The following is a 25519-nucleotide window of genomic DNA, read 5'->3' on the forward strand; positions in this document are numbered from 1 at the left end:
GCTCTTGAGATTACTACTCAACGGCAGTCCTTGACAGTGAGCCGAGGTGGGTTACATATCTGTCCTTAAACCCCGTTCCCATATTCTTATGAGGCATGGGGAAACACTCAAACAATAAAAGGGATCAAGAATTCCTAACTAAAAACAAGGATGACAACCTTGATGTTGTTTCCAGTTCCAGTCTCAGCTGGCACCAGTAGTCTGTCTGTACCGGGAAGCTCTGATTCTAGTTCAGTCTCGTTTGAACTTGGACTGAAACACTGCCATGGCGATCCCCTGAGACATCAGATAGAAATCTCAAAAATGAAAAACCAACTTCTCTTATTCTCCTTAAGGCTTGTTTGTTTTCTTGGAAAACCTATTTTCCAGAGGAGGAAACTTCAAAGAGAATACTTTAGATCAATTACAGATCAGAATACCTGAGAGAGGTTGGGCTTTCCTTCTGACCATCGCTATGCTAAGCAGTCCCCAGCCTATTCCACAATTCGAGGAAGGGAAAGGCCTGACACGAACCTGCAGAACTGGTGAAGACCTTGCCCAGAACGTTTACGATGGCTTTCCTTGGGTAATGCCTCAGACGTAACACCTCATTTTAGAAAGACAAACCAGTATCATCCTACTAATCGTTTGGTCCTCATTTGGACTCAGGGTGGTGAGTGTCAACCTAAATCCTGTACTATTTCTCCTATTCCATGTTCTATAGAATAGGAGGCTCTGTAGCGGCTTATAACGATAATTTACAATAGTATATATATATATATATATTTTTTTTTTCCCCCCCAGGGGGAGATTAAGGGAGGATAGGGATGAAGACAGTTACTGTTATGACTGGAGTTTTCCAAATGGAAACATCTTTATTGTTTTGTTTCTGTTATGGAAGTAAAATGTTAATTTGTGAAAAACTGAGGTAGTACAGGAAAGTTTAAAGAAAAAGAATTCAGTCACCCAAAGGCAGCAGCCGTTAGCACTTCGGTGCCCATTCTACACATACCAACACTCAAACTTACAAAAATTAGATCACGTTAAATATAACGTTTTGTTACCAGATTTAATCACTTAAAATGGGTCATGGATCTATTAATCAGGATGGGCTAGGTTATTCTGTGGTAACAATGTCTTAAAAATCTCAGTGTCTTAAATTCCAAACATTTATTTCTTGCTTGTACAACTTGTCTGTCATGGGTTGGTGGTGGTCACTTGGGAAGTTGAGCTTGATGAGCAGCTACCATTTCAAACATTGCTAATTACTGTACCAGAAAGAAAAAGAGCAGTTCTGGAGGATTGTACATCTGTAACTAAATCACTTGACCTAGAAGTGAAAAGTGCTACTTACATTCCTAACTTGTTGGCTGGAGCTGGTTGCATGTCCCTGCCTTCCCACAATGGGTCCAGAAAATGCAATACTTCTGGCAGACAGCTAGAGAAATATTTGGTGAACAGCACTGAAGTCCAGTAAAATGAATGTTTATTGATGCCAATAAACATTGATGCCAATAAACATAGATACACATCATTCTTTTCTTTTTTTCTTTCCTTTTCCTTTTTAAAAGATTTGTTTATTTGAGAGCAAGCGAGTGCAAGCATAAGCAGGAGGGACAGAAGGAGAGGGAGAGAGAGAGAATCCCAAGCAGACCCTTGGCTGAGTGGGGAGCCTGGTTCAGGGCTCGATCTCACTACCATGAAATCATGACCTGAGCCGAAACCAAGAGTTGGACACTCAACCGCCCAGGCATCCCATACATCATTATTTTCTATAGCTGTGTTCTAATGAATCCCTGCATCATAATATACTGAATGATATACTGAACCACACTTCGTTTTTTTAATAATATACTGAACCACTTTTTTTCCCTTTTTTTAAAGAACCACTTTTTAAAATAATATACTGAACCACACTTCTTTTAATTTTAGGCAATTGCTAATTATTAACAGTTGTTTTAATCGTTGCAAAGAGTTTTCTTATTTTTTCTTTTATGCTAATTTTCTGTAAGTAGAATTTCTTAAATTAAAAGATATGCATACTGATGGGAATGGAAGAATGTTTCAGCCACTTCGGAAGATAGTTTGAGACTTTCTTAAAAAGTCAACCTTAAATTCACCATATGACCCAGGCATTCCACTCCTGGGTAGCTATGTCCAACATAAAGATTGCATGGTAATGTTTATATATGTTTCATGTTATTCAAAATAGCCAAAAACTGGAAACAACCTGGACATCACCTGTGAATGGATAAAAAAATGTCGGAAATCCATACAGTGGAATATTATTTAGACATGAAAATGAGTGAAGTATTGATAAATGCTATAGCAGGGATGACTTCGAAACGATTATGTTAGGGACCATAAGGGAAAGGAAGGAAACTGAGTGGGGAAAAATTAGAGAGGGAGGCAAACCATGAGAGACCCCTAACTCTGGGGGAACACACAAAGGGTCGTGGAAGGGGAGGATGATAGGGTGATGGGGTGACTGGGTGATGGGCTCTGAAGGGGGCACTTGACGGGATGAGCACTGGGGGTTAAACTATATGTTGGCAAATTGAATTTAAATAAAAAATATGTATATATATAAAGAAAAGATTATGTTCAGTGAAAATGGCCAGTCATAAAAGACTATATATTTTATGATTCCATTCCTACACAATGTCCAGAATAGGTAAATCCACAGGGTCAAAGTAGATTAGTGGTTGGGAGGTGACAGGTAAGAGGTGCAGGGTTTCTGATGTAATAAAAATGTTCTAAATTAACAGTGGTGATGGGCGCACAACTCTATGAATATACTAAAAAACACTGAGGTATGCACTTTAAGTGAATCATTTATGTTATTTATAAATTACACATCATAGAGCTGTTAGAAAAAAGAGATGTATAAAGTCCAGGCATATTTTTCAAGTTTTTGATCTACGTGATCACATCACCCTCCAGAAAGGATGACTTATTACTCACAGCAATAGCAGTTTAACACTTTCTTTAAATAATGATTTGCTGTGAATAATGTTCAACCACCAGCTAGGACTTTTAAATTACTCCAGAAGTGGCTGATTCATTAATACAGTTTTTTTTTTTTTAATGAGGATTTTATCACCGTCCCATGCCCCTCCTCCACATGTGGGAGAGTATAGTTAAAACAGCCAGAAAAAACGGAGTGAAAAAATTCACAGTGAGTTCAGTTTTGCTTGCAGAGTTTCCTCAAGTTTTGAGTTGAATAATGAACCCATCAGAGTAGAATTGAATCCATTTACTCCTGGTGATAGACGCAATAGCAAAGAGCTTCTTTTCAAGCTGGAAATAAAATAAAATGGGAGTACAGATATTCTGGTGAATTCTTTGTTCTTGTCATTTCATGGTCCTCTAAGAGACAGAAGAGCATGCAGGTGATGGGGTGGTGCCCTCGGGGTGGGGGGGAAGCAGTCAACCATCCCTGAGAGGGATGGATCCTGGCTCTAGCTTGGCAGCTTCCTAATCAAAGGTCCAATCTCCTTTTCAGTATGGGTTTTTTTCAGGATCAAAATCTGTGACTCTGAATAGATAATTAACACCCCCCCCCCATGAAATTCATTTCAGAATGAGCTCACAATCGTTATTTCATGACTCTCTTCTTCTTACAGGTTGGACTCAGTGTGCCAAGGCAGGTCCGACTGTTGCAAAGGCTGGTATGTATGTCCCTGGTGCCCCTGCAGGGTCTCTTCTGCCCTCAATCTTCCAAGTATTTTGAACCAGGCCCTGGCTGTGCTTGCAGCTCCTCCAAAGCTTGTAAAGTTGCTTGTAGAAGAATGTTGACATTAAACAATGTAGTTTTTATAAGGCTTTCTTGAAGTGGACTTTTCTTTCTGGAAAGAGGCTTGCTTATTTCAGTAGGGCTCTAAGGACAGAGGATGGAGTTTCAAAGCCTTTAAGAAAAAAATTAAAGGGACGCCGGGTGGCTCAGTGGTTGAGCATCTGCCTTTGGCTCAGAGAGTGATCCTGGGGTCCTGGGATCGAGTCCCGCATTGGGCTCCCCGCAGGGAGCCTGCTTCTCCCTCTGCCTGTGTCTCTGCCTCTCTCTCTCTGTGTCTCTCATGAATAAATAGATAAAATCTTTAAAAAAAATTAAAAAAACTCAACTAGACCTCTACTTTCTATGGCATTCTTACACAAGAAACAGAGGCTTTGTAGTGAAGTGAACCACCCCAAATCAAGCAAAGGCTGGACCTTGGTAGATAGAGCTGCAGGTCGTGGAGCTGAGCAAGGCTCTCCTTGCCTCTGGGCAACTAGCAGATTGGAACTTGGGCGCATGTTCTGGAACTTGAAGAGTTTATTCGAACCGACCTCGGTTCTCTGTTACCAGTGTGTAGGCAGGGACATATCAGAATGTGGGGACATGCCTTTGGGCTCCAGGGGTGGGCATCCCTCCAGGGCCTCTCGATTCTAGCCGCAGTCGGGCTGTGACGTCGGATTCTTGTTTTTCTCTGCTTGGCTTCCCCCTCTCCCTTCTTCCTTGACCCTTGTCAATCTCTTCGTCATTCATCACATGTTCACATCGTCATAGACAGACATGCATGAACGTGAGCATGTCAAAAATCGCGAAGATCCTGGATTTCCCCCCACAACCCTGCCAAGAAGTGAGTTCGTTGCCTTTGCGTGGATGCCAGCAGAAAACAGGAGGCTTCCGGGTCAGGGACAGAGGGCGATTATTGCTCCCAGAATGGCAGTGCCTGAGCGTCCGCATTTGCCCGGTTCCTGGGCCCTGATCCGTTCCCATGTGGTCACCCGGAGAGGCCCCGATGACACCGACACCCGAGGGGAGCTCTGCATGTAGGGAACCTGACCCTTTTATGAGCACTAAGCCTGCCTGACCTTTGTCCCTGGAGGGCCACATCCTCTTTACTGTTCTAGATATTAAACCAACTTCCCCTTTGCTCTGGAGGGAGACGCCGCCTCACTTGACCAGAGCCGTTCACTCTCCAAACATCCTTGAAGAGACAGTTCAGAACAAAGGTAGCTGGTGCCTTGGCTCGGAAAACGGGCCGAAACATCAGAGACTCATGGAGAATAGCCTCCCGGCAAGACCGGTGCATGCCCTCATTCGCTCATGCAGGCATTCATGCCAACTGGTATTTTTTTTTGAATGCTCACTCTCTACGCTGCCCCAGTGTAGGCATCGAAATACAGCAATGAACCAGACGGACCGAAGACCCTGTCTTCCCTAGAACTTGAATTTGAAAATGGGGTAGAGAGGGGCTGGGGTCCCACAGCTGGCTTCTGTGTGTGCTCTTAACACACGCCCCGCCTTCTCAAGTACAGGTCTCTTTTTCCATTTCTTACTATTTTTGAGCAACAATATTTCACTTGGCCTAACTGTATCCATTCCTTTAGAAGGTGAAAAATATTCCAGGTCGTTGGGCGTTGGCACACCGTAATGTATTAGGCATTCTGCGGTGGATGAGCTTTCAAGTTGTCTCCAGTTTTATGGCCCCTGTAAAAAATGATGCAAAACTTTTTTTAAAAAAATTTATTTATTCTATTACGTGGGTGTTTTTTATTCTATGGGCTAGCTTTTTCAATAGGAAGATTGCTGGATCAAAGTGCATGGACATTTTACATTTTTGAGAGATGTCATCAGACAGCTTTTGAATACTATTGCTCTTAATACTTACTATCTGTCTTGATTCCATGTCTATCAGCAATGACTAACATGCACATTTCTGCCAGCAAACATATAATTACTCCTTTTGGCTTGTCGGTGTCTTAGATATAAGTGCTGTCTCTGTTGCTTTAGCATTTGCCTGACTACTAATGAATTTATACTTTTTAAAAAATAACATTTATTGGCTGCTTAGAGCGGTTCTTCTGTGAATTGTTTGTGCGTGTGTGTGCGCGTGTGTCCTGTACCCGACTTTCCATTGTGTTTTTTTTTTTTTTTTTTATCCTTCAGTGGCCAGTATGTTAGAGATCTAGAGCTGCTCTGTCTCCTGAGTTGGAAGAACTCCTCCCCAAATGTGTCATTTGTCGACTAACATTGCTTGTGGTAGGTTTTCCATGTAGAGGTTAAGTTACCCAGTAATAAATAAGTTCATCTTTTCTTCATAGCCTTTGAGTTGTCATTTTTGGTTTCAAAGATTTTTTTTGATCCTTAGGCTTAGAATGTTTATTTAATCACTTAGATTTTCTTGGAAATCTCCAAGAACTTTAAAAAGTCTTACTTTTCCATGCATTCTGTCTTTTTAACATGAACTTTATTTATACATCCGACGGGTACTAGAATGATCTTTCCGGCAGTAGACCTGATGCATCATTCTCTTTGGAAAATGTCTTTGGTGAGTCCACGTTACCTATAGAATATACTCCAAGGACATGTAAGGGCCTGTGTGGTCTGACTGCAGCCTGCTTCTGTGGCCTCAGTTTATCCTATGAGTCTTCTATATTATGCTCTAGCTGTCTGCACCAATGTGAAGGTCTCTGAATGTTCTCTGACTAATGAATAGAATGTGAATGGCAACAGCTGTTAGTCTCCTATCACTGCCAGCTCATGAACCATAGGGATTTGCTTGATTTTCTTTTGAATTGATCGGATACCCTTTTTATGATGCTCTTTGGCAACACTCATGCAAAGAAAATTTATATTTTAAAAAGTAAGGGTATCTTTGTATCTGAGTATTCCAGCCCTTAACAGATAGTGGCCTGGTTTTCACTCTCGTCACTTAACCTCTTGGTGGCAAGACCATGTCTTGGCATTTTCTTCATAGCAGGTATTCTAAAACTTGCACTTGGGGTTTGTTTTAAGCAGACATGGTAAGACATGGAGATCTGGAAGTGATCATCATGAAGGAAGACGTTTGTACTCACAGATCCCCTAAAACAGGAGGCACCATGGGGGTCTCTGGTTGTCTAGGATCCAGCCCTGGGGTGACTTGGGGAAAAGGGAATATTGGCTTGGCATGTAAGAGCTCGACAAAGGAGGTGGTTGGGAGTGTGAGCTCTGGACTGGTGGGTTGTGTATCAAAGTTGTGCTCATGCAGGAGTAGTTGGCTGTCTCTGGGAATCAGCTTGCCCTGGGGGGACAGTCTCTCCAAGAGCAAGGTCCCAAATGCCAGAGCCTCAAGAACACAGCAGATATAGTCAACCAGCATGGTGCTGGGCATCGTTACCTCACTGAAGGTTAGTTGCTGTTAGTGTCTGTCTCCTTTGTTCTGCCTCCAGCCATCTGGTTTATCTTTTGTTAGGAGGTGTACAGAGTAAGGTTTTTCCCTCTACGTAAAGATGATACTTACGTTTTATTTTAGCACCACTTTCAGCCCGGGGTGTGATCCTGGAGACCTGGGATCGAGTCCCACATCAGGCTCCTTGTACGGAGCCTGCTTCTCCCTCTGCCTCTCTCTCTCTCTCTCATGAATAAATAAAAATCGTTTTTTTTTTTTTTTTTTTTTTTTAAAGAATGTCATTATCACAAATAGGCAATCCAGAGCTGATGCCACACTCGGTCTACAGAGGAGCAAAATTGTTTCACCAGGTGGGGGTGTCATGTAACAATGACATGGGCTGGGTTGTTTTTTTCTCAAAAGGGAGAGACATGAAGGTGCAGTCGACATCCTTGGACCCAGAGTCCACCAACTGCCAGGTGGCCAGTCTTCTCCTTTATCATGTGAGGCAATGAGGAGTTACATGATATCTAAGGTCCTCTGCCTTCTCCAAAGTTATTTCTTCTAATGGTCACTAGAGAAATGTTAGACCAGAATAAAACGATAAAAGGTTAATCTTCTGGAAGAGACCTGGTTCTGGCCGATGCCGTTGCAAGCATTGCTCAGTTACATTTCCAGATGGCATCTTGGGTAATTCAGGACATCCTCTGGGTGGCTTGGTCTTAAGTGACTCACATGAGTCACACAGAAGGCTTTGGTCCCCTGAGCAGCTAATTAAGACACTCCCTGCCTCAAACTGCTTTTCCATCTGTTTAGCTTTTGTAGGAGAAATAATGAAGCAGCTGTTTTGTCACAGGAAGACTTGATTTTTGCCTCCTATTTTCCAGTTGATATCCTCCCATGAAATAATGAGTTAAATATAAATACGGAGAGCATGTTGGAGTTTTAAGAATGGTGCATTGGGGAAAAAAAAAAAACTGAAGCACCTCTTTTATATCCTCCCTTCTATGACAAATTTTTACAAGCCTCTGCTGCTCCAAGTTCTGTGCTTGGCTTTGGGCATCGGGGTTTCCTGACAGTCTTATGTACCTGTCCGGGATTCTTCTCACACCGTAACCCCCTTTCTAATTAAACTCCTCGATTTTTTGTTCCAGGAATGTGCTAAGGCTCATCTCTGCTTCTGTGCCTTTTGTGTTTTTAGAATGTTCTTTTTGTTCTTCTTCCTTCACCATATACAAATTCCACATCTATTTTTAAAACCTTTTCTTACTGTTACAGACCTCACTGATTTCTCCTTCTTCTGAGCTCTGGAAGGTCTTCTGGGCAATGAGTGAATATGTGTATCCCTATATATCTTCCTATGTTGCTTTATGGGTTTTTTTTTTTTAATGCTTTCTTCCAAATGCGATCATAGGTGCCTTGAGAGAAGGATCCATGTGTAATAGTTCTTCCATGGAATTTAATCTATAGTAGTGGTTAATAAATTTGAGTTAATTACCATTTCTTTTAGTGAAGGGATAGATATTCTTCTTTAATTGTCCAACAATTAAATTGTTCGATAATTCCATTTTATAAATGCTTCTGAGTTTTGCTCTATGTTGACAGCTATGGGTAAAAAAAATGAGATGAATAAGTTCTAGTCCCTGTTCTGCCCATGTGTACAGTCTAGTAGGGTTGGGGGAAGGGATGAGCAGCCAGGGGGTGGGGATAGATGTGCGCATGAGTGGTTTAGTAGGTTGGGGACTAAGGGTGCTGTCCGGCAGGGCAAGGGCCACCAGGCCTAAGTAGCAGTGGGGGCTCCTGTGGGAAATAGTAACTGGGCAGGAGCAATAAAACTAAAATAGTTTCTTGAAACTTTTCTCAATCTGTCTCTTGGGCTCATAAACTATGTGTCCTATTTTTGATGTAATAGTGTGGAAAATTTCTACAATATCCGTAATCTTAATGTGAGGCCAAAAAACCCCCCTCTGAAACCAAAAAATCCCATCATAGTTCAACTTATGGTTTTGTCGGGCGTCTCCTAATTGCACATTTTAAGTTTAATGAAAGGATAACTGACAAGGATCTCATGAAGAAGGACAAATCAGCATGACATCACAAGCAGTCTCAAGTGTACCAAGTGAAGACAATTTCAAATTATTGTCAGAACAGTGATGGGCAAGGATTATCTACGGAAGGAGCTCGATTGCATTGGGAATGGCCTGCAGCTGTCACTTTGTGTCTCTCAGCTAGGAACTTACTAGGTTCTTTTCCAAATTAATATTCTACTTTTGTGTGAAAGAGGCAAGCTGGAGGTTGATAAAAACGTTTTTGAAAAAAAAAATAGAACGTTTGGAAAATGCTGGAACATGAAAGCAGCGTGGAGTGGCTTGGGCTTGATGTCCTGAGTGTCGAATGTTTACGGTGTGATGGTGGAAAGTGAGGCACCCCGGTCACTTGTGAGTCCGCCACAAAGACTGAATGATATTTAGTGTATGTTTGGAGGGCTGTATTTTACTAGCTAGCTGACAGTGATCACATGGAAAAGCCTTGAACTGCCGAGCTGCAGGGCTGCCTCTGAGCTCCTTTCATGAAAGAGGTGGGATTGGAAGTGAGGGCTCCAGGTTCTGGCACTGGAGGGATGGCCTCCTGCCTGTGGGACTCGAGGAAGTAAACCGCTGTGGCCTAGGCTGGGAAAGCAAGGGAGTTAGACTCTTATTCTTTATATTTTATCTTTATGACTTTGTAACTTTGTGACTTCCTCCAGGGAGATTCCTGGGGTATTTCTAATATGTAGAAGTTCACAAAACAAAACAAAATGCATAGAGATGATGTGTTTCAGTTTCTATTGCTCTATAAAAATCTTTCCCCACCCCAGTAGCTTAGAATTTGGTGTTTCTGTTTCTATTGCTCCATAAAATGCATAGAGATGAGGTGTTTCAGTTTCTATTGCTCTGTAAACCCAGTAGCTTAACGAATGCAACTCAGTAGCTTAACGAATGCGACAACCATTTTATTAAAGCACCTGTGGGGCAGGGATTTAGGCAGGGCTCAGCCCAGTGATTCTTCGGGCCACAGGATGTCCGTGTAGTCACTTGATTGGCAGACGAGCTGAGGGTTCACTATAGTTCTCTCGTGTGCTGGGCTCCTTGACAGGCATGGCTGCAGCCAGGCTCAGCTGGTTCTGTCGACTGCAGTCCTACACATGGACAGCACAAGAGGATCAGTCTAATGTGGTGACTCAAGGCCTCCAGGAGAGTGTTGGGAGACACCTGAGCACAAGAGCTGAGGCTTCTTTGTGACCTGGCCTTAGAGTCCCAGATCATCACTTAAAAAAAAAAAAAAAGATTTATTTATTTGAGGGGCTTCTGGGTGGCTCAGTCAATTAAACAGCTGCCTTCAGCTCAGGTCATGATCTCAGGTTCCTGGGATGGAGCCCTACGTTGTGCTCCCTGGTCATCGGGGAGTCTGCTTCTCCCTCTACCCATCCCCACGTGCTCTCTCTCTCTCTCTCTCTCTCTCTCAAATAAATAAGTAAAATCTTAAAAAAAAGATTATTTATTTGAGAGGGGAGGCGGGGTGCTGAGGGAGAGAGAAACTTAAGCAGACTCCATGCTGAGCAGGGAGCCTGACGCAGGGCTCGATCTCATGACCCTGAGATCATGACCTGAGCTGAAACCAAGAGTTGGGCGCTCAACTGACTGGACCACTCAGAATCCCCACTTCCAGTGTGTTCTGTAGATGAAGCAAGTCCCTGTGGCTCAGATTCAAAAATAAATGAATTATACTTCACCTGTCAATGACAAGAAAAGCAAAGAATCTGTGGCCATCAAAAATTTTTTTCACTTTTTTTTTTATCAAAATACACATAACCTAAGAGTTACCTATTATAAACCACTGCAAAGTATACAGTTTGATGGTCTTCAGTACATTCACACTGTCCTACAGACATCACATCTATCTCCAGAGCTCTCTTTATTTGCAAAACTGAAACTCTGTACCCATTAAACACTAACTCCCCATTCTCCCTCCTCCTAGCCCCTGGCGACCACTGTTCCCCTTTCTGTCTCAATGAATTTGATTATTCGAGGTGTTTCATATAAGTGGAACCACACAGTATTTGTCCTATTGTGACTGATTTATTTCACTTAGCATGAAGTCTTCAAAATTCATCCACAATGGAGGCCCTGGGTGGCTCAGCTGGTTAAGCATCTGACTCTCAGTTTCAGCTCAGGTCATGATCTCAGGGTCATGGGATTGAACCCTGAGTTGGTCTCCATGCTCAGCATGGAGTCTGCTTGAGATTCCCTCTCTCTCTGCCCCTCTCCCTCCTTGAGTGCACTCTCTCTTTCTAAAATAAATAAACAAATCTTAAAAAAAAATTCATCCATGCTGTAGTGTACATCAGAGTTTCCTTCCTTTTTTTGAGTCATATTCCATTATAAGTATAAACCACCTTTTGTTTATCCTTCCATCTGTCAACGGACACTTGGGTTGCTTCCACACTTTGGCTACTGTGAATAATGGTGTACTAAGCCTAGGTGTACAGACTTTGGCCATGTAAAATCTGGTAAAACAGAGGACGTCAATGAGTAGAATATAGTTGGAATAAGAAAAATTTTAGTACAAGCACAGTGCAAATGGCTGCTCACTCTCAGTGTCCATGGTAAGCATGGGGAGCTGGGAGTGTAGGATTTGGGTCTGATCTGAAGCAGCAGCACCATTAATGCCAGCAGCTATGGCCACATGGGAATGTGCATGCAGAGTTGCTCCCACTGTCTGTTCCAAGAGAAATGGCATTATGGATGTTTATGTCAACTTTCCGATTTTTAAATGTTGTCAAATGAAAAATTTTAAAAGATTCTGCAAGTCAGATAAAAATTCCCCATGATCTATATAATCTGAGATTTCTTCCTAAAACACACCAATTAGTAAATGTATGTAGACGACCGATCTCAGGGCTTTATTTGCTTAAATAGTACAAACCCCAGGGATCAGCAAACTTTTACTTAAGTGGGTAGATGGCAAATAGTTTAGGCTTTGCGAGGCTGTTGAGTCTGGCATGATTACAAAGCTACTCAGTTGCCCTACGTTGTAGTGTGAAAGTCGCCACAGACAGTATGCAGATGAAAGGATGTAAATGAATTTGTGTTCCAATAAAACTTTATTTACACAGTCTTGTGGCCTATCCCCAACCCCTTGGTGTAGGTGAATCAGAGGGCAGGGGCATCTGAAGGGAGTTTCAGACAATCATGAAAAATAATTCTAAAGGGTTGGTGCACGAGAGGGGACTGGTTAAATAAAATATAGTGTGTCTGTAAAAAGAAAATATGAGTGGCTACTAAAAGAAGGATGAGAGGGATCAATTTGTATGGTGGCGGATAGCATTTTTCAAATATAGTGGCACTTTGATACTCCTCCCGTAAGACAGGATCTGGACCCTCTGCCTTTGGAATTGCATGTCTTTTGGCGATTCTCGTGCCCGGTAGAGTAGGGTGGAGTGATGCTCGGTGACTTCCAAGGTTAGGGCATAAAAACAGGTAGAGCTTCCACCTAGATGTCTCGCGAAGTCTCTGGCTTCCACGTCATCGGTCTGACCAATGTGTGAGGTCCATGCTATGAGTCAGTCTGAATTTGACCTTGTGGAAGGAGCAGATGGAAGGGCCCTGGGGCAACATGAGATAGAGATACTGGCCAGCTCCGGGGCCAGTCACCTCCTGACTGGCTCCCCCTGGCCAAGCCTTTCTAGAATTCCTGCCCACAGAAACCACAAGAGAAAGTGCCATGATTGCTGTTGCTAAACCACGAAGTTTTAGAGTGGTTTGTTACGCAGCAGCATTGGGTACTTGGAATAGGCACAGATACAGAAAGAGGAACACACTGTATCGTTAGGTGAAATTAAAGCAAATCAATACAACATATATTCAGGGAAGGACAGACCAAAAACTGTTCATTTAACTGCTGCCTTTGGGGAACAGAACTGTAGATCCAGGGCAGGAGGGATACCATTGAGTTTCTTTTTATTTTGGGCATAATTTGAAGTTTTTACCATATGAGTATGTTACTTGATACTTTTTAAAACACTGGTTTACATTTTAAATAAAGTGGAGATTGAGAATTAAAATTTTCTGAGTTCAGGGGATCCCTGGGTGGTGCAGCGGTTTGGCGCCTGCCTTTGGCCCAGGGCGCGATCCTGGAGACCCGGGATCGAATCCCATGTCGGGCTCCCGGTGCATGGAGTCTGCTTCTCCCTCTGCCTATGTCTCTGCCTCTGTGTGTGTGTGTGTGTGACTATCATAAATAAATAAAAATTTAAAAAAATAAAATAAAATAAAATTTTCTGAGTTCATAGGATCTTCTTTCCTTTTTTTTTTTTTTTGCAATGATATCTTAGACCCTTCACAAATTCACATATGTAAGAACATGAAGACATTGGAGATAAAGGAATATGTCAAAACATAGATAATTTAGGAAGAAAATCTATTTCCAGGGAAAAGTAAGTGAAAGTAAAACACTGTGTCTCCATTTATGCTTTATTTTAGGGTTCCATTTTGGAAAGATGAGGAGATACAAATTTTAGTTAAAAAAACCCAACGGGTTATTGTATTCTTAAGACCATTATCATTACCACTTTCCCCAGTCTACTCCCATTGTCTTTACTGAAATTTGCTATATGTGTGTGTATGTGTATATAAATATATATATATATATATATATATATATATATATATATTTAAAGATTTATTTATTTTCGAGTGAGAGAGTGTGAGCGCATGTGCAAGTGGGGGGAGGGGCAGAGGGAGAGAGAATGTTAAGCAAGCTCCACACTCAGCAGAGCCTGATGCAGAGCTCAATCCTACAAATTTGAGATTATGACCTGAGCTGAAATCATGACTCAGATGCTTAACCAGCTGAGCCACCCAAGCGCCCTGAAACGTAGTATATATTTTTAACGAGATCATTTAACAGAAGTGTTTGGTTAAACCACATCTAGAATCTCTTTTTAATCCAGGTCACTTCTAGAGAGACGAATATTGTCTGAAGGAGGAAAGATTTTCATGGAGACTATTTACAATCAAGTATTTCTAAATTCCAAAATAGTTTCCTAAAACTCAGTTTTATTCCTTACTTTCAGTTTTGCCTTAGAGTCTTGGGTCTCAGACATGGACATACTTTTTCAAGCCCTCTTAACTTAGAGACGAAGAAATATAAAGAGGACCACCTCCTCGTGTTACTTCAAAACAGTGGTTCTTGGACTTGAGCATCAGGATTTCTGGCCCCATTCCCTGTGTTTCTAATTCTGCAAGTTTGGAATGGATTTTGAAATTCTGCATTTTTAATAAGTTTCCAGGTGATGCTAATGTTGCTAGTCCTGGGCCCTGACTTGAGAACCACTGCTTTGACGTAATTCCTTCTCAGACCAAATCGGAGAACTTCTTTTCCTCTTGCAGGTGAAAAATCTTTCAAATATGTTTGGATTTGTTTTCTTCTTCATCATCACTTCACTGAACCTATATGCTTATCTCCTCCCAACTTTCCAAGAAAGATACACATTCTCTTGACATTTTTCCTGAACCTGTTGCCATTGTTTCTATCCTTTTGAGTCACCAAGACCAGAAGTTCAGCCACAAAGGTGAATGATCCTGGCACTCGCCTCTTCTGGCCTTGCCCATGTGGACTCTGCTCCACGCAGCTCTCCATCTTGCAACTATTTGTGCATGTTCTCAGATGTGCTTTGTGCTGAAGGAGGCTCAGTCCTACCTCTCTAACATATCCTATAAGGTATCTGTCCAGCTTTTGGTGGTTTGCTGTGAAAGAAAAGATTTGACGCAAACATTTAAATATGTCTCAGTAAAACAATGCATTGTGAAACTCTCTTGAAATGGGGTTTAAGGTTCCCTCTGGATGTCAGGAGCAGTATGCCTTGATATCAGCAGTCATCATCTTATATTTATTTTGAAAACCAGCTTAGGGCTGGAAAGAAATCTAGAGAGCAGATGAAGGTCAAAATAAACATGCACCGGGTAGGACAATGCCAGTAGGGGAAAGTCAAATCCAGCAGAGTAACCTGGTTCCATTCAGCATTTATTGAGAGCCTGCTGCATGCTGGAGAGCATGCGGGTTTGAGTACACAGAGAGAGAAAGACATATCCACAGAGGCAGCCTACCATCATGATGGTGAGTGTGGACTCTGGAGCAGGTGGGATTGAATTTAAGTCCCCCTCTCCATTGATGCTGATGGGCCTATATGTAAACTTGCAAGCTTGACTCCTTCTCATGTATGAAATGGAGTAAAAAACACCTACATTGTATGTGTGCCCAAGTCTCTAATGAGATAATGCCTTGTCTTGGTCTCTTTGGGCCACCATAACGAAATACTGTAGACTGGTATTAAACAATAGAAATTAATTTCCTCGTTCTGGTAGCTGGGCTGTACAAGATCAGTATCTGGCAGGATTCATTTTCTGGTGCTGACTTTTGTCTAGCTTTTGGTGGTTTGCTGTAAAAGGCAAGATTTGACTCAAATATTTAAATATGCTTGTGGATGACCACATTCTCATCCACATGGCCTTTCCTCCGTGTACGCATAGAGAGCAAAAGCAAGCTCTCTTGTGTCTCCTCTTATGGGGCACTGACCCCATCACGACGGCCCTTGTACCTCATCTAACCCTACTCACCTCCAAGGGCCCCATGCCCAAGTACCATCACATTGGGGGTTAGGGCTTTACTGCATGAGTTTGTTGCAGGAGGAGGGGGGCACGAACATTCAGTCCCAGCCTGTAAAGTAGTTCAGCCAGTTCTTGGAGTTAAAGAACCACTGTGCTGACTTTCCTTCTTAATGCTTCCTTCCTTCCTTAAGCTTCTGCTGCCAGCTGTCATGGGATAGAGCACTAGAAAGCTAGAAATACATACACTGGAAAGTTTTAACCAGCTTTTAAATCTTTTTTTTTAAGATTTTATTTTATTTTTTTAAAAGATTTTATTTATCGAGAGAGAGAGACAGAGAGAGGCAGAGACAGAGACACAGGCAGAGGGAGAAGCAGGCTCCCTGTGGGGAGTCCGATGCAGGACTTGATCTCAGGACCCTGGGATCATGCTCTGAGCCAAAGGCAGACACTCAACCACTGAGCCACCCAGGTGTTCCCCAGCTTTTAAATCTACTCCATGTAGTGATTGCTCTTATCAGAGGCTTTGGAGATAAATTTAATGAAAATAGACTTTCCTTTTTCTGGGTTCCAATGCCCCACATACTGTCTTGAGCTCAGTATTGATTCCTACTTTACAGTAATGTGACCGTAGTGATGGTGGGAAAACCTCAGAATCCAGTCTCTCTAAGGGGATATTGAATGTAATTTGAAAATATGAGAGTTTCTTTAGGTATGCTCTGATGTTTTCATCAATTCAGGATCCTGTAAATATGATCTAAAAGTTTGTCACAGGAAAGAATTACATACTTCACTTCTAAAATCCCAGTACTTCATTAAACTACTTAAGTGGTATGTGTTATCTGCCAAATGGGAAATCTTCACTGCGTTCATTTGTTAAAGTTAGGTTGAAAAATGTGCTTCTGTCTCACCAACTGGTTGCCCAACCACAGTTGTTTTATGCGTAGAGAAAGTGGTAAGTGGAAAGTCAGGACAAGATGAAGAAAGAAGAAAGGACTCCCATGCTAAGGGCTCCCAAATTGAAGATTATTTCTCTGGGGGAAACAGACTCACACCTACCGCAGAATGGTTGATTCGCATTTGCACAGGTTGCGGAAAGTAGCACGTGTTTTCATTCCAACAGAAAACCAAACCCTTGATGACAGAATTTTCGGTGAAGTCCACCATCATTTCTCGTTACGCCTTCACCACAGTCTCCTGTAGGCTGCTGAATAGAGCTTCTGAGGACCAGGAAATTGAGTTCCAGATGCAGATTCCAGCCGCAGCTTTCATCACCAACTTCACTATGTAAGTGACACTCTGGTCAGAGACCCTGGAATGAAGATGTCTGTGTGGGGTAGCCAGGGCGAGCCTGAGAGGATGTGAGCTCCACAGCCTTCGGGCATGAGGATTTATCTCAGCAGGTGGCATGTGGCTCACAAGGGTGACTCTCTGCCTTCCTCCTTCTCTAACTTCCTTCTTCTCTTTCTCTCTCCCTTCCATTCTTTCTTCCTCCTTCTCTCCTTTCTGTTCCTGTCTTCTTCCCGCCTTCCATTCCCCTTATTGTATTCTTTCTTTCTCTCCTACCAACAAACAAGTGCCCACTCTGGGTCAGGAACTCTTTGAAGCGACCAGGATACTCCTATGAAAAAGACGGTGTTGCTCTGCTGCAGAAATTGCAGTAGGTAAGCAAATCAATAGATGAGATCATTTCAGACCATAGCAAGTGCTTTGCGATGGCAGGTAGGATGGAAAGGGGCTTGTCTAGGCAAGGAGGAATCGGGGAGGTGGCTCAGAAGAGGCAGTGCTTAGGATGAGATCTGAACCATGATAGTGTGATCCCTGTGATATATAAAGTCAACCATATTTCTTCTTTTCTTCTGAATTAGGAGGCAAAGACATAGAAAGTAGGGTGGATTTTTTGGGTTTCATTTTGGGTGTGGGCAAAATTCAAGCTGGTGAATCTTCAAGGAAATTTGTTTGAGCAGATCTTATTTCCTCCTGGAGCAATGAGAGACACCATGGGTCAACCCTGACTATTTGAACCTGTTGAAAATTGCCCTAGAATGAAATGAATGATTCAAGAGTAGTGCCTTGGTCTGGAATGCATTCTTTCTGCATATCCAAGAGTCACATAAAAATATTTTCTAGGGTTGTCATGGTTATGAGATCCATGTCTGAATTTGTCTTGGAACTGCAAGCCAGTAACATGGCTGTCTCTTGTGTTTCAGGCTCCTTGGAGACCAGGTGTTTCAGGGAGAAATTACAGAGAGAGAAAAGAAAAACGGTGATAAGTTAAAAGAGAAAAGAAATAAAACCTCAGAAGATAATGGGTAAGTGCCACCTAATTAAGGAATTAAAAATCCACTTCAACTTGGAAGGCAACCATTTAGAAACATCTAGAACATTTTGACACAGTGATTTTACATGTGTTGAATCCAGTAATGAAAAAAATTGAACTTAAAAAAAATCCATTTCAGCAACATGTCACATATTCTGCTCCTGTGCCCACCCATCTTGCTCTCTTCCCTTCCTTTAAGTATTTATCTGCTTTTTTATTTTTAGCAGGCAGTAAATAATTAAATATATATAGGTAACAATATAGCAGGAAAGGGTTCATAATAAAAAGTAACATCTTACCACTCCCACTACCCAGGTCTCACTTCCTAGAAGCATCCACTTCTGATACTTCTGTAGTTGTGTGTGGGTTTTTTTGTTTTGTTTTGTTTTTGTATGACCTCTCTAACTCTAAAGTTTATGGTAGTCTTGTTTTTTTTTTTAATTTCTTGATAGAAATCAGACATTATCTGTTGATTCTCTGCTGTGAAGGAAAGGGTTTAGCATATATGCAACACTGCCACCCTCCCTCTGAGTTCCACATTTTTCCATTCTTATCTCTTCTTCCATCATTGTAAACCATGTTACACTATCTTAGCCTAGCCCTACTATCTTAAATGATAATCCCCTCTCCTTCATTGACACCCTACCTTTCCTTTCCCATTTCCACTGCTCGTCCGTTTTTACCTGATTATTTACTTCTGCACTGTCAGAGTTGCCAACATTTAAATTTTGATCTGTAATGATATGTTTCTTTATTTTGTCCATAACGTGAATCTAAACATTGAAAACCAATAACTAGTATTTGATTTTTAATGATTACATAAATGGCATTAACTGCAGAGCCACTTGGTATCCTAAGATTCTACTTCCCTCTCTGCCAGCCCACTTGAAGAAAAGTGATGTGTTCCCCTTGAAGAAAAATGATCTTGGTATCCAGATAATGTGGTGTGAACATGGGAACCTGTTTTTGTTCATTAATAAAAGGATGTAGTTTTGAGAAAGCTTGTTCTCTAACATCATAGACGTCAGAAATTTTGCTGTTGGAAATCCTATTAGCGAGAATGGAACATCTTACTCTTGCCTGGAAGATGTGAGTCATGGGTTTACTTTGATACAAAAAGCAACCAAGGTCCACAGCTTCAGATAAGGCATCGTTGGACACAAAAGTCCACATTTATCTTAGCTTTGTAATTCCTAAGGACAGAAAACCTCAAGTTTGCTTCTCAGTCTAGGGTGATACTAACACTTTACACATAGCCCTGCTTTTTCTCGAGCCTCCAAACATTGCTTCATTTAATCTTATCTACACTCCACTTTTCCTCTAATCCTATGATATTACCTTGTGTCTGCCTTTGGTGAAATTCTCCATGATGCGTTTGGTATGTAGTCTCCCTTACTGCAGCAACTTACTAAAACCTAACTTTGTTGGTGGATCTCAAGTGGTCTTTATCAGATGAGTTTTATGAAGAATATCTTTCATCATAGTTCATAAACTGTTCATAATCATGCCACAGTTTAGTTGGATTACAACATAAGCATTTCTGTGCTTCTTGGAGTTTTAAATTGTGTTTCTTTTTTCTTATGACATAAAATTTAATTTTGTCACTATTAACACCATTTTGAAATGGTGTCTAAATGAATAGTTATGACTGAGTTTCTGCAAACAATGACATCCATGTCATTGCCAACAGCAGTTGGAAGGGATCACTGATTGGGAGGCACAGCCTGATTTCAGGGCTGTCAATCACGGAAGAATGGTGTGTCCAGGTCCATGGAATACTGCCATTGCTTTGCAGCCTTGTCAGTAGTGTTTACCCTGGGATTTCTCTTCATTTTCTTCTGGGTTGCTTTTATTACTCCTTGTATTCCGTGTTTTTCACTTTTACTTTGCTGGAAGTAACTTCCCCAAGATGGATGTGTGAGAGGAAAACTTTCGAAGACCTTGAGTAATATTTTGACTGTATATGGAATTTAAGATTGAGAATAATTTGTCATCCCCATTGTAAAGACATTTCCCTCAGTGTCTTATAACATCTGGCATTGCTGATGATGCATCTAATGTGGTCTAATACCACTCCTTTTCTGTGTTTCCTCTGATGTCCTGAGAGTTGATGATAATTTGTTTCGGTGTCAGTCTTTTTTCGGTCATTTTTTCCATTCTCAGTGAAGCTTTTCCATCTTAATACTTGCGGGTTTTTTGTTTTATTTTATTTTATTTTATTTTTTTTAAGCTCTGAGAAAGAGGAGTGTAGGAAGCCTGTCATCTTAGTCACTCATTCATATATGGACTTGGAGCTCTCCTTCCTGTATTTGGTGCCCTTCCCACTCACATCAAATGCTGAGCCAGACCCTGCCATCTCTTTGACGTTCTGTAGATGGTTTGCACCTTGATCCTTTGCTGCAGCCCTTTCCAACATAGTCTGACCTACTGAATTCTGCATCTTCCAGAAATGTCTTTAAGTGCCGTACCCACTGATGCTTGCCCCTACCACTCATCCCTTTGCTTTAATCCTTTACTATTCTTTTTATGGGCAGTCTGCCATCTTGAATCAGAGAACCTTCACTCCAAGCACTGAAAACATTTGGAATGGTTTCTATTTTGATATGCTGTGCAATCCTTTATTCTTTACTTGTACCCCTAACCACATTTGTGAAACTTTACCAAGTGTAAAAACCTAATGGATTAGCTATTTTAAAGTGACAGCAGATGTCAGGCTCCTTTGGTCATTTCCGTAAGGAGAAGAATGCAATTCATCCTTGAGCCCAAAGCTCTCATTTCCAGGAGTTCACCTATTTCAATATGCCCTTTCCCTTTTGCCCCCTCAGGCCTGACTCAGGGAGAGGCAGGGAAGTTCAGCAGCCTTTGGATTTTGTCCTCTTCAGTATTCCTTGAACCTTTATAACAACCTTCTTCTAGTGCATGGCTTTGCTTCTCTTCCCAAGACTAGCCCGTAGTTTTTCTCCTAAGGACCCTCTTGAGAAAGTGGCCAGTGGCTCTGAGGGGATTAAGGAAACCTGGCTTTCTCCGAACTGACCCTGTGCCCCCTTTTCTCGCCCTTACAGGGAGAAGGGGACAGAAATGTTCAGAGCCTCTGTGGTCATTCCCAGCAAGGACAAAGCTGCCTTCTTTCTCAGTTATGAAGAGCTCTTACAGAGGCGGCTGGGGAAGTATGAGCATGTCATCAGCGTGCGGCCCCAGCAGCTGGTGGGGAGGCTGATGGTGGAAGTGAACATTCTGGAGAGATCAGGCCTTGAGTCTCTGGAGGTGCTGCCCTTACAGCACAGCAGGCAGAAGGGCAGCGGGAGAGGGGAAGGTGAGTGCAATTGCTGTATCTTCTCTGCTAACTCAGAGCTGGGTGTTGGCTTTAGGGAGATCTATAAAACAGATGGCACCCCTTCAACAAAGGCTCTGAGAGTTTGTGAGAATCCGAAAAATAGCAACAAAACAAAGGCAGTGCCCTGTATAGTTGCTGTTATTGTTTTTAAAGCTGATCCTATCTGGAGATTCAAAGATATTTAAATCATTTGACACAGTAATGTCACTTCTAGGCATCTAATCCAGGTGCGGCATCTAAAATATCAGGAGTGTTACATGTGCATCCCTGTCTGATAACATTTGAAGTAGCAAAAACATTCTCTCATCCTAAATATTCAGCCATACAAATGTGATTAGTAAAATATGGTTATGAAAACAGTGCAACATGTGATGGGGGAAAGAGACACACTTGTATATGTTCTGCAATGTTAAACATGTTAAGCTTGTTAAATGTGAAGTTGACAAAAGACTAGATGGTTATATAAAATAATCCTTTTATACTAGGGGGTGAGGGACTGCAGCGTTATGTGATGGGGGAAAGAGACACACTTGTATATGTTCTGCAATGTTAAACATGTTAAGCTTGTTAAATGTGAAGTTGACAAAAGACTAGATGGTTATATAAAATAATCCTTTTATACTAGGGGGTGAGGGACTGCAGCGTTTTCTAAAAATCCATTTTTGAAACATTAAACATTTAACACTAACATAAACATTTCAATGATGTGTGAGGCTCTTTCCAAAATTAAATAGTCAAAACTGTGTACCCTACATTTGATTGAGGGCAGGGACATTTTGGTGCATTACCAGGACTGCCGAGTGTAGGTTTCTTTTGTATTAATTTCAGCTGATAGTTTATATTAAATGTTCGCTGGTGTTGGGCCTCACTTTAAGTAGACCAGTCAAACTTCATGTCAAATCAGATAATGAGACAGACGTGTCAGAAAGTTACACCAGGATTGGAATCTCTAGATTTCAATTATCTGTGACATTGAGGTCTGGGAATGGCTGAGCAGTAGGTGAAGATGCAGAATCTGAACTCATTTTTTAAAGATTTTATTTATTTGAGAGAGAGAGTTCATGAAGTGGGAAGAAGGGCAGAGGGAGAAGGAGAAACAGGTTTCCTGCTGAGCAGGGAGCAGGAAGCCCAACTAGGGGCTAGATCCCAGGACTTGGGATCATGACCAGAGCCAAAGGTAGATGCTTAACTGACTGAGCCACTCAGGTGCTTCAGAATTGAACTCAGCCCCTTGGCTACTAGGAGAGTCCATCGAGAGGATCCAAGAAGGCTGCTTGAGTAAGAATATTTAGGAATGAGATTGAGAGGAGCGTAGAGACATGACTTGATGAGGGGAAAAGGAGAATGTTGTTATTTAACATAATGTGAAAATAGTCAAGACCCAGAGCTGGTATGTGGAAATTAAGTTAACTGTGCAGAAGACCAGCTTTCTTCTTATCAGCAGGCAGTTCAGTTCAGGACTCTCCATGTGGCGACTAGTTTCATCTCAGAGACTAGAGTGTGTTCTCTAGTTCTGTGAAGGGGATCCAGGTCTTTTGTTATGTGTTCATTCCCAACCCTGAGTGTGACATCCTCAACCTAGATCACGTTGAAAATTAAAAATATCACTAAGGTGTCTGACTTTCAGAAATGGTATGAGATATAATAACAACACCATTCTCAGGTCCTAGAGGCCAGCCACCTTGTGCGTGGTTAATGGATTTGAGTTTGGCTATTAACTAGAACCCTGGACAAAATTACATAGGCCTTGGAAGACTCAGCTTGCACATCTGTAAAGCATGGGCAGTAACTGTTTCATAGGGTCATTGGAAAGCGTTTGTGTGTGTGAAATGCTTGGCCCAGAGTAAGGGCTTAATAACTAAGTATTATTATTGTTATTATTATTATTATTATTATTACCATTATCACCTCATATTGACTTTTTTTTCTGTGCAAATTGTATCTCCCCTTATAGGTCCTAAGTGACTTGGAAGGCAGTTCTGTGTCCAATGACTTTGTCTCCTTATGATATTTAACACAATGCCTTTTAAACAGTTGCTGGGATCTCAGAGAGGGCAGGGCCGCTGTGGTCCTTGTGTCTAAGATGGGGAGCCTCGGGGCTGAGCCATGTGTGGAGGTGCTCACCTGTGTGGACACTACTCAAGTGGTCCTGCTGCAGTAAGGAAACGTGTGCACTTTGCCTAATTTTCAGAACCACCTCGACTCTTCAGGGATGCTTGTGAGTTGTGGTGTGTGCATGTGTTTGGAGGCCATATGCATTACAAATGTTAGCAGAAAAGTTGCTTACTGTTTATATTCTGGGCCTGTGAGAATCTCGGAGGAATTTTTCCAGACCATTGATCTCTTGGGATCTGTTTATTTTTAAGAAAGTTGTTTTCCTAGCTTTTTGTACCAAAGCGGATATTTTGCCTTCCAAAGCATGGAGATTTCACAAGTATGTACCCAAGCCAGGTGCCGTGGACCTATTCCCTTTTGGCTGCTCATTCCTGTCCTTCAGTGCTCAGCTGTCACCGTCCCTGCAAAGTGGCAGCCCCAGCATCAAGAGGCATAGGATGTTGTGATTTTTGTCTGGACACTATTGCGTGATACCAAAAGAAATCCAGGGTAGAGATCAAACTAGAGCTGGGCTTGCAGCACAAAATGAGCTGTAGTTGTGTGAAGGTGGACCCCTGCCAGGACATTCCTCTCATAGATCTGGCTGCTGCTAAGGGATCGGACGTCTGGAATTTCTCAAAGCAAATCTCTGACCACTGGACCCATTGCATCCTCAGGGATGTGCTTCTGGATTAGAATTACTGTATGCTTGGTACTAGGTTCAGCACTTCCTATATTGTATCTCACGGAGTCTTTATAACGGCCCTCTTGGGTTGTACTTTCTATCCACATTTTATTTGTGAAGAAGCTAAGGTCTACAGAGTTTACTATGAGCAAGGACTCATATTTAATTATTGTGAGAAACACAATCTGGGGACACCTGGGTGGCTCAGTGGTTGAGCATCTGCCTTCAGCTCAGGTCGTGGTCCCGGGGTCCTGGGGTTGAGTCCCACATCACGCTCCTCGCAGGAAGCCTGCTTCTCCCTCTGCCTGTGTCTCTGCCTCTCTCTGTGTCTCTCATGAATAAATAAATAAAATCTTAAAGAACAAACCAGAGTTTGAGCATAGAACTGTCTGACTCCCAACTTTATGCTCGTACCCACTGAACCGAGTACATAGAAGATCATAAAATATTGAGGGTGTGAATTCACATTCCATGTCTCACCCTAGTTGTGTAAGAACGAAAAGAAAGGCTCAAAGCAACAGAACCTGCCTTTGATCAATTTAATTGTTATATCGGGATTGGGCCCAGAGCTATTGCACCATAACTTCATGGGCTCCTTCTCAGTATAAAAGCTACTTCTGTGAGATGTAATTTGGAGGCCAAAGCATTACACTTACTGGATTACTAAAATAGTTAACTCATGTGCATGGCTCAAAATCTAAAAGATTATAAATTGGTTTCCAGTGACACACAAGACTCCCTCTCTCTTATGCCCTCCCACTCCCACTTCCTCCCCATGTCTAAAATATTTTGGTGATTTATGAGCTCACTGGGACAGAGTCTTTGAAACCAGGACTTTCCTGGAACATCATGGGTTGTGTGATCTTCTGAAGGTGTACGCCAAGATAGCTCTTCTGTGTATGTGGTTGGTTCAAGGCTAGTTATTTCACTTTCTGTGTTAAAATCTTGAACTTCCTATTGTCTCAGGGCACCTAAATTGCTGCCATTCCCATAATTCCATATTGTTTTTGGCAGAAAATTTTTATTTATGCTAAGGTCCCAGATAGCTGGGAATAAAATAGAATGAGATAAAGTAAGAAATAAGATGCCTTGCCTGTTTTATTCTCTTTTGTTTTGCTCAAATCAGTGATGCTCAAACCGGGCTATACCCTTTAGTCACCTGGAGAGGTTAAAAAAAAAAAAAAGGATGTAGATGCCTGGGTCCTACCCTCAAACAGCTGAATGATTTCTCAGGGTAAGGCCTAGGTAGCTGTATTTTTGGGTGTTATATCTTATGAACTTATACAAGAAACCAAGCAATGTATTAATGCCTTTGACATATTTATT

At 41.8% G+C, this 25519-nt stretch overlaps 1 protein-coding gene across 1 annotated transcript in view; it reads left to right on the forward strand.

The window, feature by feature from the left end:
* ITIH5 (inter-alpha-trypsin inhibitor heavy chain 5) overlaps positions 1-25519 on the forward strand; it is a 74968-nt gene that overhangs the window by 5550 nt on the left and 43899 nt on the right. Inside the window, 4 exon segments of the mRNA XM_025445099.3 lie at positions 3606-3650; positions 16884-17047; positions 17971-18072; positions 21143-21393. Coding sequence (XP_025300884.3) covers positions 3606-3650; positions 16884-17047; positions 17971-18072; positions 21143-21393 — 562 coding nt within the window.

The sequence above is a fragment of the Canis lupus genome, chromosome 2 (genome assembly GCF_003254725.2).
Source record: "Canis lupus dingo isolate Sandy chromosome 2, ASM325472v2, whole genome shotgun sequence".
NCBI classification, from domain to species: Eukaryota; Metazoa; Chordata; class Mammalia; order Carnivora; family Canidae; genus Canis; species Canis lupus.